General features: G+C 40.4%; 1 protein-coding gene across 1 annotated transcript in view; it reads right to left on the reverse strand.

Moving 5' to 3' along the window:
* Nucleotides 1-15616, reverse strand: part of CHLSN (cholesin) — a 523051-nt gene that overhangs the window by 16012 nt on the left and 491423 nt on the right. The window contains exon 5 of the mRNA XM_089682029.1: nt 13332-13410. Coding sequence (XP_089538155.1) covers nt 13332-13410 — 79 coding nt within the window. The remainder of the gene's footprint in view (nt 1-13331; nt 13411-15616) is intronic.

Raw genomic sequence — 15616 nt, forward strand, 5'->3', positions numbered from 1 at the left:
GTGTTGATCCAATTAATTTACTAGCCGATGATTTGGAGACTCTCCTACGTGACTCCTCCTTGAAAAAGCCATTATCAGTCACTTAGAAAGCACTGTTACCCTCAATTCACATGGGTCTTGGATCATTGTGCTCGAGGTAGTAGAACAAAATGGAGATGATTCGGAGGATATTTGGGGCAATCCCCTCTCCCAACTGGTTGCAATGGGAGACAAATTGATACAATTTAAAATACTACAGATGGTCTACTTAACACCATCTAAACTGCACAGAATATACCCTCAGGTGGCCCTTCACTGCTGGCATTGTGCAGCTGATTGTTTTTATATCTTTTGGCATTGCCCTTGTATTAGTGAGTTTTGGTCAGAGGTTAAACGTTTCATCCACTCCCTGAACACTATTAGGGTCCTCCAAACAGTGCATGTGTGCTTACTGGGTCTGGTCAATGCCCTGGCATTTACTAGCATTTACTAGAGTAACTAGAACACTGCTTGCTCACTGAATTGCTGGAAAGCATTAGTTAACTCAGTTGTACCATTCTATAAAATTACCTATACATCCAGAGGGTGTCCAAAAAAGATTAATAAAATATGGGAGGTTGGGCTTGAGTCCCCTTCCCTGCCCAAGAGGAGGGAAGTACGGCTTAGGAGTCCATGGGTGTGGACTTATTCTGATAGGGTAGATAGGTGTTCTGGGGTTAAGACTCTCTACTCAGATCTTTGTTTTCTAGTACTCCCCTGTGATTTCTCCAACGTGAACATATGCTAAAATTGATTAAGCCAGACACACTTGTTTTCAATGCCATGTGCCCTTCTACCACATCCTTCTGATATGACTATTGACCTATGACTGCCATGGTCGTTGACTGCTCTTGGGTACTACTTAGTCAGTGCTATTTTGTTAGCAAGGATGTTGAGTGCTCTACTGCTGTCCTTTCTTGTTTTTGTAACCTTTTCCTTGAAAATCTAATAAAAAAAGAGTTAAAAAACACCTAAACTCATTTTATAAGTTTTCATTTTATAAAAGGAAGTCTGGAGTCCCCATTGGCCGTGACAATTGCCCCTTTTGCCCCCTTATAAATTCAGCACTGCTCTTCAGTCTCTGATCCAATGGAGCTGACAATTAAATGTTAATTTAAATGACATATAGCTTCCCATAGGTGCACATTTTAGCTTGTCATTCAGTGGGTTTTATTTACTAAAGCTGGAGAGTGCAAAATCAGGCTCAGTTCTACATACAAACCAATCAGTTTCCAGGTTTTATTGCCAAGCTAAATTGAATGAGCTGAGGTTAGCAGATGATTGGTTTCTATGCGAAGTGAGCCTAATTATGTACTCTTCAGCTTTAGTAAATAAACCCCAGTATGTATGTATGCCAAAATGCCACTGCCAGGAGATAAGACATCTAGGAGAGATAGAGAAATGTTCAGTGGGCATGAGGCATATTACTTTCTGAATTTACTTACTAATAATATTGGCAGTTGACAAACACTATGTTTTCATCCATGATTCACACATTTTCTAATTGCATTCAATTGGAAAAATGTGTGAATCCTGCCTGAAAGTTGTTTGAATCGTCTGTAAATAGACCCTTATGATTCCCTTTACATTTCAGCTGTAGTTACCACACATATTTAGAGACTAAACCTGTCAAAATGCACAATGCACTTGCGATTTAAGGAAAGAATCCATATTAAGCTTGCAACCAACCTGCCATATATGTTATAAATCTGTAATACCTACACAGAAATGTTACCTTTGGACACAATAATGTTCTAGAACTTTGATGATATTCATCAGAGTTCTAGAACTCTGATGATATTCCCCAATATTACATGATCATGAAGCCTTTGCTATCTAGTACTGTAATACATGCATGAAATGCATTTCTTCCACAGTAAATAGAAGCTTCTCACTTTTCCGTCTGGCTACTGCTGGCATCAACACCTCATGAGTCTACCCGCATGCCTAACCAGTGAAATGGACTCTATCAAGCCATGGTGATGGGAAGCAGGTGTGGTGAAGGAATACTGGGGCTTTCTGGCTGGAAAGGGATTCTTAGACAGCTGTAGAGCACATCTGCTCCATTGTGTGGGATGTTACGGTAGCTTGTGCTAATGAAAAACAAAACAGTCAGATGGGCCATCCCATGACATTCACTTGTAACCCTTAGTAGCTCTGGATTCACAGTCAAGTGTACGATGAAATCACCAGTTTACATGATCTCTATGGAGTTTAGCAATGTTTGAGAAGGAATTAAGGTATTTCATTGATGAGAAATGATACAGTCAAACTCTGTGACTCAGAAATATGTTACGTAGACCAGTTAACTAAACTGTAAATGCTACAACAAGCAGCTTACTCTACATGTTTTACCAGATGTGCTCTGTTACAGCAAAAAAACAGGAAGGGCAGATTGCAAGTAGTTTACCTGACAAAGTTTAAAATTGATTAGTTGCTATGGGAAGCACACCGGCTGTTCTCTTCATAAGTATTTATACACCAAACAAGTACATAAGTTATGGCTGAAATCAAGGGAAGATACAGTCATGGCCAAAAATATTCATTTCTGTGAGATAACATACCACTTCGCCCAGAAAATTGTTGCAATTACAAATTTTTAAGCATTCTCATGTTTATTTCTTTTGTTTGTATTGATTTGACATAAAAAAGTGGAGAAACAAAAAGCCAAATCTGACACATTCCACGCAAAACCCCAAAAATGGACAAAATTATTGGCACCCTCAGTTTAATATTTGGTAGCACACCCCGTGGAAAAAAATAACTGAAACCAACTTCTTCCTGTAACCATCAACAAGTTTCTTACACCTCTATACTAGAATTTTGGACCACTCTACTTTTGCCTACTGCTCCAGGTCTCTCAGATTGGAACGGTTCCTTTTCCCAACTGCTGTTTTGAGATCTTTCCACAGGTACTCTACGGGATTGAGATCTGGACTCATTGCTGGACAGTTCAGTACTCTCCAGCGCTTTGTCTGAAACCATTTCTGGGTGCTTTTTCACGTGTGCTTTGGGTCATTGTCCTGCTATAAGACCCATGACATCTGACGGAGATCCAACTTTCTGACACTGGGTCCTACATTGCACTCCTGAATTCTTCAGATTTCATAATGCCATGCACACGGTCAAGACCTCCAGTGCCTGAAGTAGCAGAGCAACCACAAAACATCAGTGAACCTCCACCATGTTTTACTGTAGGGACTGTATTCTTTTCTTTTAAAGGCCTCATTGCGTATTCTGAAAACAGTAGAATGATGGGCTTTACCAAAAAGCTGTAATTTTGTTTTGTCTGTCCACAGCACATTCTCCCAAAAGGATTTTGGCTTCCTCAGGTATGTTTTGGCAAACTCCAATCTGGCTTTTTATGTTTCTGTGTCAACAGTGGAGTCCTCCTTTGTCTCCTATCATAGCGTCCCATATCATTCAGATGGTGACGCATAGTGCAAGCTAACACAGTTGTACCCTGTGCCTGAAGGTCAGCTTGAATTTGTCTGGAAGTTGATCGAGGTTCTTTAGCCACCATTCAAACAATCCTTCATTGCAATCTTTGATCACTTTTTCTCTTTCAACCACGTCCAGGGAGATTAGCTACAGTGCCATGGCCTTTCAACTTCTTGACAATGTTGCGCACAGTGGACACAGTAACATTAAGATCTATGGAGATGGTCTTGTAACCTTGAGATTGTCCATGCTTTTCCATAATTTTGGTTCTCAATTCCTCAGACAATTCTTTGCTGCTCTTTCTCTTCTCCATTCTCTATGTGGCAGACACAAGGTTGAGTCAATTTTTCACCATTTTAACTGGTTGCCGGTGTGATTTCTATATTGTAAGCACCTATTAATTGATACAGGTGAGTTTAATTAAAAATTACAGGAGCACCCCAAACCTGGAATGCAATTATTTCTTACAATTTTGAGAAGGTGTCAATAATTTTGTCCAGTCCAATTTGGGTTTTGCGTGGAATGTGTCAGATTTGGCTTTTTGTTTCTCCACTTTTTTGTGTCATGCCAATACAAACAAAAGAAATAAACATGAAAATGCCTAAACATTTGTGATTGCATCAGTTTTCTGGGTGAAGTGGTGCATTATCTGACAGAAATGCAGAGGTGCCAATATTTTTGGCCATGACTGTACATCTGCATGTACAGCCTACAAGGCCCATCAGGCTAGTGTCGGTGCAGTACAGGCAGAAAGCTGTAAGATCTTAAATGATCGTCTGTTCATCTCTGCTTACCTGTAAATAAAACTGACCATGATCATTTTATGTTTCAGAGAGCCTTACTGCAACAGAATTTCACAAGCAACATATATACCTAGCAAGCTTCCAGCAAAAACAGAGAATTAGTTGGGGTTAGGCTAACAAGAGACACAATCCTGGCAAAGTCAGCATATGCATGTGTAGACTCAAAGTGTTAACAAAGGGTCAGATTAGTTGTCTGCCAAGTCTCTCCTAGGTGATTGGCATGCAGAAAAATCCTGCTCCAAACTCTGTATGAAACTACTGAATACCATCCTGGTTGCCAGCGAAACCCAGCCCAGACTGCCTCTGCTCTCCCATTAATGTAGCAGCAACTTCATTCTCCAAGATCTTGCATAACCTTAGAGAGAAGTGAGTCTTGCTGCACATACAAGCCTACAGGTGCTCCTCATATACAACTGCACATGTGTGAGACCCAATCATCCAACTCCTGTCTGGCTTCCCCATCCTCCTGGCCAAGTTGAGATGATGGCAGCCACAGGTCTATCTCAATGCTGCAGGTGGATCCAGGCACTATCTTATAAAATGCAGTGTATTTCAATAATGTTGTAATATTAATTACAATATGGAGGATTTTTTGGGGAAAATACTGGGCAAGGTTCTGCTTTAAGCAATTAATAAAATTTTTGTTCTTGCCAACTGTACTATTGACTCTACTGTATGCTTCTTAGGTCTACAACGTTCCCTATGCATCAGAGACACTGTGAAAACTTTATGAATGATGTACTCGTCACACTGACCCTGCAGAGCAACATCCAAAGATTAGTGATTGATATGAATAATATCAGAATGCTTTTAAAATGAGGGAATCACATTTTAGGCCTCATGCACCTTAGACGTTTCTTTATCTCTCCTAGACATCTTTCCTCCTGACTGCGTTATTTTGGCATAAAAAACGCTTGACACTTGTAAAAGTGTTAACCATGTTTGGAAGTGTCAAGTGTTTGAACGTGAGATCATTCATAGGCCATAATCGCACCTAGCATTAACACACGTTTAGACACGTTTACAAGCTTTAAGTATTTTTTCTGCCAAAAAGCCACTGCTCCTGGATGCACTGGCAGTGTTTTTTTTTCCTGCCTCTAAAAGCCCAGGCATTTACAGGCAGGAGCATTTACAGGAAAAACACAAACAAACCTCCAGACACCCTTAGAAGCAGCTGAGAAAACATTCAGTGTGCATGAGGCGTTAAAGTGTTACTAAACCCAGGACCCTGCATTCACTATATCTGGTCTCCCACAGTACACAGATCATGGAAGTGCAATTATTTTATTAAATATAAACTGCTAAATACATTTTCTTATCAGCAGTTAGTGCAGTCTTGTGACTTCAGAAGAGCACTGGTTAAAGCTTATAGGAGGAGTTTTCTTTCTGCTCTAGGAGGATGCAGAACCCCTGACCTCTGTCTGGACAGTGCTGATTGGCCCTGTGCTAATCACATGCACTCTCCCAAGGGGAAAAAAAAAAACCTCTCTAGCAATACACACTAAGCTGAGCATGTGCAGAAGGGCTATGGATTCAGTCCGTCTTATCAGCAAGAGGAGGGGCAGAGAAGTCAGGATCAAACAGCCTTTTTACACAATGCAGAGGATTAACTCCCTAGGTTCCACAATGAGTATAACAAGCATGCTTTATTGCATATAAAGACTGATTTTACTGTTGTGGGTTTAGTAACATTTTAATGCATTGCATAAATTAAAGTAATATATGTCAGACGTTTATAAACTGATTTATCTTTTATAAAACATAGTTCTACTACTGCCACTGTACAGCAATGTAGTATACACTTCATGACAATTGCGCTGCTATAACAAGCATTTGTGACCTGTCTGCAATCCGTAGTTACATTCAGAAGCTTTTTACAATGTACAGTGAGGAACAGAAGTATTTGAACACCCTGCGATTTTGCAAGTTCTCCCACTTAGAAATCATGGAGGGGTCTGAAATTCACATTGTAGGTGCATTCCCACTCTGAGAAACAGAATTTAAAAACAAATTAAGGAAATCACATTGTATGATTTTTAAAGAATTTATTTGTCTTGCACTGCTGAACATAAGTATTTGAACACCTGAGAAAATCAGTGTTAATATTTGGTACAGAAGCCTTTGTTTGCAATTACAGAGGTCAAACGTTTCCTGTAGTTCTTGACCAGGTTTGCACACACTGCAACAGGGATTTTGGCCCACTCCTCCACACAGATCTCCTCTAGATCTGTCAGGTTTCCGGGCTGTCGCTGAGCAACACGGAGTTTCAGCTCCCTCCAAAGATGTTCTATTGGATTTAGGTCTGGAGACTGGCTAGGCCACTCCAGAACCTTGATATGCTTCTTACGGAGCCACTCCTTGGTTATCCTGGCTGTGTGCTTCGGGTCGTTGTCATGTTGGAAGACCCAGCCACGACCCATCTTCAATGCTCTGACTGAGGGAAGGAGGTTGTTGCTCAAAATCTCACAATGAATGGCCCCATTCATCTTCTCCTTAATAAACAGCGGTCGTCCTGTCCCCTTCGCAGAAAAGCACCCCCAAAGCATGATGTTACCACCCCCATGCTTCACAGTAGGGATGGTGTTCTTGGGATGCAACTCATCCTTCTTTTTCCTCCAAACACGACCAGTGAAGTTTAGACCAAAAAGTTCTACTTTGACCACATGACTTTCTCCCATGCCTCCTCTGGATCATCCAGATGGTCATTGGCAAACTTCAGACGGGCCTGGACATGTGATGACTTGAGCAGGGGAACCTTACGTTCAATGCATGATTTGAAACCATGACGGCGTAGTGTTCTACTGACAGTGACCTTTGAAACTGTGGTCCCAGCTCTCTTCATGTCATTGACCAACTCCTCCCTTGTAGTTCTGGGCTGATTCCTCATCTTTCTTATCTCACCTTGTGATACCCACGAGGTGAGATCTTGCATGGAGCCCCAGTCCGAGGGAGACTGACAGTCGTCTTTAGGCTCTTCCATTTTCTAACAATTGCTCCAACAGTTGATCTATTTTCACCAAGCTGCTTGGCAATTGCCCCATAGCCCTTTCCAGCCTTGTGGAGGTCCACATTTTTGGCCATGGTAGTAGTTGGTGTCTGACTGACTGTGGGGTGGACAGGTGTCTTTAAAGAGCTCAGACAGGTGCTACTAAGTTAGATTAATGAGTGGAGTAGAGGTGGACTTTTTAAAGGCACAGTAACAGGTCTTTGAGAGCCAGAATTCGTGCTGTTTCTTAGGTGTTCAAATACTTATGTTCAGCAGTGCAAGACAAATAAATTCTTTAAAAATCATACAATGTGATATCCTGAAATTTTATTTAAATTCTGTCTCTCAGAGTGGGAATGCACCTACAATGTGAATTTCAGACCCCTCCATGATTTCTGTTCCTCACTGTATATATAGAAGGGTTGATTTACTATATGAGTAGAGGCTTAGCAGTGGCTTATAGTAATTCAGGTGAACCAGTGTTTACTTCAAAAACCCAAAGTACAAAGAAAATAAAAAAATAAAATTAAAAAAAAAACTGCTAGCAAATGATTGGTTGGTCAAAGTGAAAACTGCTTTATCTAATTTTTTAAGTAAACATCTACTACTAAATGAGCAGTCTGTAGTCTTTTAGTAAATCTGCATTACAGTTGCATTTTAAATAACCTTAGGTGCATATTTAAATGCAATGCAAGTGACGCTTTTCTGCTGTTAGAACACTTGTCGGACCTACAAAGTGTCCACATGCTCTTGTGCATTCAACTAGTCACATGTGCTTGCCTTCACCCAACACTGAAGAATGGGAACTCCGCGTCTCAGTAAAATTTGTGGTATAATACAGCCAATATTAAACAATTAATTCTACAATCTGTTCAGTTGACATCACTTACTGTAGACTGACTCATCTATTTATCATACATGGAGTCTATCGCACGCCTGCATTCTTGCATAGAATTGGCCTATATAGTAATCTCTCTTGTAACAGATGTGATCAACCACAGAGAACTCTAATTCACCCCATGTGGCATTGTCCCAATCTCCATAGGTGTTGCGAAGGTATGAGTCTGACTCTGAATGCAGTCTTCAGCACAAACTTGGTGGTGTCTTGGGATACTTTGACTCTTTTCCTCCCTGATGACTGCACATTACTTGCCTTACTATGAGAATATAATAGCCTTAAAATTTGTTTTCCTCAACAACCCCCTTGCTGGATAAATGGATACATGAACTTAACAGATGTATTGCCTTTGAGAGACATACTCATCTACGCAAATTAAACAATATATGGTCTTGCTGGCCATTTGGTACAATAAACTGCTCTGTTTAAAATACTATGTTTTACTCTATTAAGATTTTAATCCCTATAAGAATTATCAGTAATATTCTGTCAAATACGGAGTTGTATCTCTATTTTCTCTCTTGTTGCTCTTAATCTCTTAAGTTTTTAAACTCCTAAGTATTTATCCAGAATAGCTCTGCAGCAGGGGTGATTGAAATTTTGAAGATTGAGGGCCACTTAAGAGACCCCTGATGCTACATCAGTGGTGTGGGGGGAGGGTGCGTGTTTGTAAAAACATTTATCAACTATGGGGTTTTACCACCCATCAAACTACAAATGTAAATGAGCCCTTGTTGTCCTGAGCCCCCTATAAGGCTGCTTTCACACTGATGTGCTGCGATTTACCCACACCACGGGTGCAGTGCAGTGCATCTGTGGATGTGGTGCACTTTCCGAAAGCGCACCAAAACTCTTGCATTCTATTATATTAAAAGTCTATGGCTCAGTGCAGCTAACCCTCAGGAAATTCACAGGTACACTGTGCTGCACCCGCGGATCATTGTGAAAGCCCATTGCAAAAGAGCAGTGTATGTATTGTTTAATACACTGACCTTTTTTTTCCTCTTCTAGCTTCTGCTGGCATCACTCTCCAAGCTGCTAAAGAAGGTCCCAGGCAAAGTGGCCTTGGTATCACTCCACCTGGGACAGGAGCCTACACAGGAAGCATCGACTTATGAAGCTCCTGCTTCCTCCACTGTTGGTACCAGCTCTATGCACTCTGATGATCTGGGAAGGCGTGTCGGCAAGCCCAGATCACGATCAGCGTATGTACTTCCCTGGTTTGAGGTCAAGGGATACATCAGAGGGCACTGAGAGCCACATGTGGCTCACAGGCCACAGGTTGAGAACCCCTTCTCTGGAGGACAGTTTATATGTTTTGTTTGTATGACATTTTTGAAAACTAAATAAAAATATCTGATTTAAAAACATTATATGGCCAATGTTACACCTTACAGTCCCTGGTTGCCTTTAAAAAGTTGTTGCTTTCAAAAGGCAAACCACTGATTTTATCAATGTCTGCCATTATTCTTTACAATGATTGGCTGCGCTAGATACTACTTAATTCTTTATACGTATTGCATATGAAGAATTTACCCTAAAATCCTTGCGAACAGCATAGGGCAAAAGCTGACATTGAATGCACAGTATCTGATCAAATCCAAGAATGTGAATCCACTTTGATTTATCCATATTCTATGTATTCTATGAATACTCCACTGTGTAGGCTTACTGCAATAATGTATTAAAAACTGCTTCAGTTCTGATATGAAATGGCAGTGCAGAGTACTGCTTTTCTTTCAGCCAACTAACGTGTTCCTTTGCGTTCGACCAATTACCAAGTAAAAAAAAAAGTGATAAAGAAAAAATATATATTTAAAGTGATTGTAAATCTTTTTTTAAAATAAAAAACATGTTATACTTACCTGTTTAAAAATAATGATAAAGCGAGCGCTGGTAAAATTATACAATCTACTAAAATGGTATTACACAAGATAAATATAAATATAGGTATAGATATGAAGTTAGCAGCTAGCACTCAGGGTATTGGCAATAGTCCCAGAATACAAATATATTAAAGTAATAGTGCAGCGCTATAAATGCATGTTATCAATCATAAACCCATATAAAGTCACAAAAGTGCAAATAAGTGCAATAATGATGTAAACTGGTAAATGGTGCTAAAAAAAAGTTCATATAATCATTCCTGAATAATAATTCCGGAATAATAATAATTCCGGAATAATAATTCCTTGGGACGGGTGTACACTCACCAGAACAAAAGTATTAATGTGCATGGGTTATACACATCTCACATCTGGGGGTGCAGCGGTATGCTGGCAGCTATGGGTTAGTCATCCAGCTCCATCCATCCATCAGGGTGGGTGTCAAAATGGTCCTGGGGAGGAATTAGCTCAGCCACAGAAGCCAGAAAGGTGCTTAATAGTGTAGTACTTTATTGTAATGGTCACGAGCAACAATTTAAAATATCTACGTGGAATAATAAAAATAATAGCAAAGTGAGTACCAAGATGGCCACCGCTCCTCAATGGCAGCGGCGTGGCGTCAGCAATAGGGCTCCACCCAACGCGTTTTGTGTACCAACATGTCCTCAGGGGCAAGGGTGGATTACCTTTCATGAGTTCATGCACTACTGTTCGCCACGGATAAACCACACGTGCCATTCCTAGGCACTCTCTGAGTTGGTACTCTTACAGGAAGGACATTCCATTATTCAGGAATGATTATATGAACTTTTTTTAGCACCAATTACCAGTTTACACCATTATTGCACTTATTTGCACTTTGTTGACTTTACATGTGTTTATGATTGTTAACATCTTATACTTACCTGCTCTGTGCAATAGTTTTGCACAGAACAGCCCCTGAAGCTTCTCTGCTTGGGTCCCTCGCTGGTGCTCTTGGCTCCTCCTCTTCTTGGTGTACCCCATAGCAAGTCAATCATCTATAGAAACACAGCGTGGCTCACCCCTGCTCTCATGGTTTGACTGACAGCAGCAGGAGCCAAAGGACAGCAGCAGGAGCCAAATGGACACTCTAAAAAGTCACCATGAGCACCACATATTTTCTCTGCAGTCTGTAATAAATAAGGCCCCTATTCTCCTTTAGTATATATTCTTCAGCATAGACACCAAGGCAAAAATGTAACTACTTTGGGGTGACAAAAGTGGCTTACATCATGCTGTATACAAAAGGTGTTGTGCGTTTACTTGCATTTTTATTTTTTTAGACATTTTCTAATAAAAATTAGACTTTTTACCAACAAAGACTATTAAGGTCATTTAAGCCACATTTGTCACCCAAAGTAACTATTTTTTTGCCTTGGCGTCTATGCTTTAGAATATATACTGCATGTTCCCATTAGTTACGGTGACAGCACTTAGAATAGTGAGTTGGCACACCATCAATGTATATGAGTGAATTTTTACTGATAACCCTGTTCTCCTTTAGGATTCTGGCCATACTATTACACTGTTCAACAGGTAAAAAGGTTTGGGCATAAAATTAGCTAATCTTACATAATTTTGGGGTGCTGAAAATGAAAATGACCCTAAAAAATGTTGATTGGCTCTAGTTTCCATGATATATTCACCCATCTAATGACGTAAGCCATTCAAAATTATGATGCAACTTCAGCTGCATATTGCGCAATTGATACTGGTGACCAATAGAAAATTGCATGTATACTGAGATGATGCAATATTAGCCTTTAATTGCATCACTTCACTGCATAAAAGCTGCAGTATCTGTAGCTGATTGTAGTTCGACAGCGTCTTTACATTTCGTTTTATGCTTATATAGGCTACTCAGTAATGCCTCGAACTTGTGTGAATATAGCAGATAATTTCTGCTATATCTGCGGTGAAATAACTTTTATCTCACAAAAAAGGAGGATAACAGGAATGATTAAGAAAGCCTACAACTTGTATTTTGGCTGCAAGATAGGAGACCAGGACAAGAGCTGGGCACCACATATATGCTGCAATTCTTGTGGGACGGCACTGGAGCAATGGTTGAATGGAAAAAAGGCATCTATGCCTTTCGCTGTGCCAATGATTTGGAGAGAGCCAACAGATCATGTTAGTAATTGTTACTTTTGTATGGTGCCTCCAATTGTAAAATGGCTAAATAAGAAGAAAAAGTTATCTGTGCAATATCCAAATATTCCATCGGCAATACGTCCAGTTCCTCATGGAGAGGGGCTACCAATTCCTAAAGCACCAGAATCTTTCGTGGTTGAGTCAAGTGAGGAAGAACCTGAAGCGTGTAGTCACGTGCAGTTGTAAGAGATAGCCCTTTTCTCGAATACAAGAGAAAAGCCAAGAGAAGCAAAACCGACACAAACTGAAGACAAAACTAGTGAGAATCCTAAGTATTAAAATGATTTAACTTAGCTTATGGCTATAATTTTTCTTGGTAATCCTATGCAATATATTATGCCATTTAGGCTTTGTTATGTAGTCAATATCACTTGCTTTATATTTGTGGAAAGACATCTATCTATATAATTATTGTGCATTATGTAGTCATTACGCCTATAGTAGAAAACTTTCCATTTACAGAAAAACTAGAGCCAATTGACAAATTTCATTGTTATATTTGAACTCAGAATGTGAAATTCATTAAGAAATGGATCCTTTTGTTTCCAAAACTGGCAAAAAATAAAAATTTGTTGAACAGTGTTATTAGAAAAAATACCCCCAAAAAAATTCACCAATAATATAGGCTTTTTAATGGGCGCTTTTGTAAATTAGACACTGAAAAAGCACCTGGATGATGGCATGGGACTTCCTCATTTACAGCAATTGCATACGGTATGTATGCAATTTCAGACTTTCATAACTCCTGAAATAATAGGTTTTGATTAGGTTTCCTTTGCTGATTAACAGGGCTAGGTGCTAAGGAACATTTGTGATTAATTGATAGCTAATGCCTCCTCCCATTTTGCACCTGCCAGGACAAGTCTCTGATACCTGTCCTTAATTGGAGACTCAAATTATTAAAGCCACTGGATCAGCATTAGACAGTAACCTTTCCTTTAAAGTGGAACCAGCCAATCAAGATGGTCAGAGGCCGGCACCTGGAAGAAGCTTGGTAGAAGATATCGGCACCAGCCCTTCTCTGGGCATTGGACTGTTCAAGCAATGTTAAGTATCACCGAGCTTATCATGTAGTCTGTTTAGTGGCATTCCATATAAACAACCATATACATAAGAAAGCTCACCTTCTCTTGGTCATACATGTTCATGAGGAGCCACGTTTGCCTTGTTTTTTGAAACTTCCATTCATGTTTTTTGGACCAACTAAAATCAAAAGGATTACAAAAAAACCCCAAATTAGTGTTTATACAATAACGTAGGAGATGAACAGTTCTATATACAAAACTTTATTGTCAAAGTCGTAATAGGAAGTGGTTAAAAGGTGGCATTGTTCCAAAAGAGTTTTTTTTACTCCGATACATTTTTATTAATGTTTTGACATGGTTTACAAACCAAAAACATATTTTTCTTTCTGCTTTAAACCCCATGCCACCCTTAATATTTAATAACTCCAAGAAAAAAATCATACAGAGATTCAATGGTAGGAGAAAGGTAAATAGTCACCAAGAGACATTTACAAGTCTTCGACTACAAGCAACCAAATGAAAGGAAATGAGAGTACAAGTAAGAAATGAGAGTACAAGTAAGTAGCACTTAATTTGTGAAGGTAAAATTACCAGTAATGGGTTATCTGAAACATAAGCTAGATAGTAGGATGAAAACATTATCCAAAAGCTCTGTCAGGACACACGGACACAGAATAGAAGATAGAGAGGGACTGTGTTATTTCAGGTCTAGAACTCTTCTGGGGTGGTCTGATTACAGCAACATTCAATTTATTGTGGCAGCCTAGTTTTTGGAAAGCAGTCTGTCTGCTATCAAAGAGATCAGAGCTATACCTGGGGTGTTGAGCTAGTCTCCCTACAGTTTGTGAAATTTAGCAAGACATCGCTTATGAGTGTACAGTATGTCAGTTTTTCCAGTGCAGCGTGGTCTGGTGGAGCATCAATAGTTCACCTCTGTGCAATAAGCTTGAAAGCTAAGAACAGAATCCTGCTTACAGGTATCTGAATGGCGGGTGGTACTAATTCCTCCTCAATCAAACTAAACAAGCACAGTTTGGGGCCCAATGACAAGGTAGTATTAAAAACATTATTATTTGTGGTTAACACATCCAACCAATATCTATGAAACCTTGGACAACTCCATTGTATATACATGAGATTTCCCAGGGACTGTTCACACCTTTTACATGTTACATCTGCTCAGGGCTGTATTCAAAAAAACCTGAGATATGATATGTTCTATGGAGAATAAATAATGGAGTTAGCTTTCGAGAGGTTGACAAGGACACCAGAGAAAGTGGTTCCAATATGTAGAGTGTTTCTCTGTCAGTTCATTTAAGGCCTCATTTACACAAGCCCCATTCACATAGTGTACTCATGAGTACATCAGTGCAAAGGGCTGTTCTTTCATGTGTTCCATGCATCTACGTGCAGGCAGTCCCATTCATGTCTAATGAGATGCAGCGGCTGCACGGATACAGACACTGGTCTCAATTTGGCCAGCCATGTGGGTGAGTGTCCCCAAACGCACACTGTCTGTACTCAGGAACATGCATCCGCCCCTGCAGAGATATATACATAAGTACACCTATGTGAATAAGGCATAAGTACCTCACCCATCTTTATTTGCATGGAAGATTTCTGTTAGGCCTCATGCACACTGGACAATTTGCTAATTTCTTCTAGAACCGTTTCCTCGTGGCAGCAGCGTTTTGGCAGAAAAAACACTTGATGTGTCTAATGCATCTAGGCATGTTGAGCGTTTGAGTGTTAATTCATTTTGTTGGCCAGAATAAAAATGTATTCTGGCCATTGAAATGAATCAACACCCAAACAGTAAATGCACCTAAATTTTACCACGCATTTACTCGCGTCAATGGTTTTTTTCTGCCAAAATCCCACTGCTCCTGGACACGCTGGCTGTGGGAGTTTTTTTCTGCCTCTAAACTCCTCTAAATGCTTAGGTATGCATGGACACATAAGCTAACATGCAGGGCCATTTAGAGGCAGGAAAAAAAAAAACGGCATACGCCCCTAATAGTCATGTTAAAAATGTTCAGCGTGAGCGTGAGTAGCGGCCTAAGATGGTCGCATAGAAGCCATGCTCCACGCCCACCGTACACATCGGCTGACATGCCAGACCACAGGGGGACACAATACTCACCCCCACCCCTCTTTAGGTGCCCGGTGCCTACTGCCGCGCCAGAGACTGCGGCCTACCCACCTGCAGACTCCCCTGAAGCCCCGGCTTCAAATTTGGAGCTGCTGCCACCGATGCTCATGGGGAACCCGGAACCTGCTTCTGACACAGACAGCAGCTCGGACGCTTCCCAGCTGGCGCCCCCCCCCCCCTCTGGCCCTGCGGAATGCTGAGCTCTTATAATCGCTTCAAAACCATGCTGCAG

Source organism: Staurois parvus, unplaced genomic scaffold (assembly GCF_062004578.1).
Source record: "Staurois parvus isolate SC_StPar_1 unplaced genomic scaffold, SC_StPar_1.0 ptg000018l, whole genome shotgun sequence".
Taxonomy (NCBI): Eukaryota; Metazoa; Chordata; class Amphibia; order Anura; family Ranidae; genus Staurois; species Staurois parvus.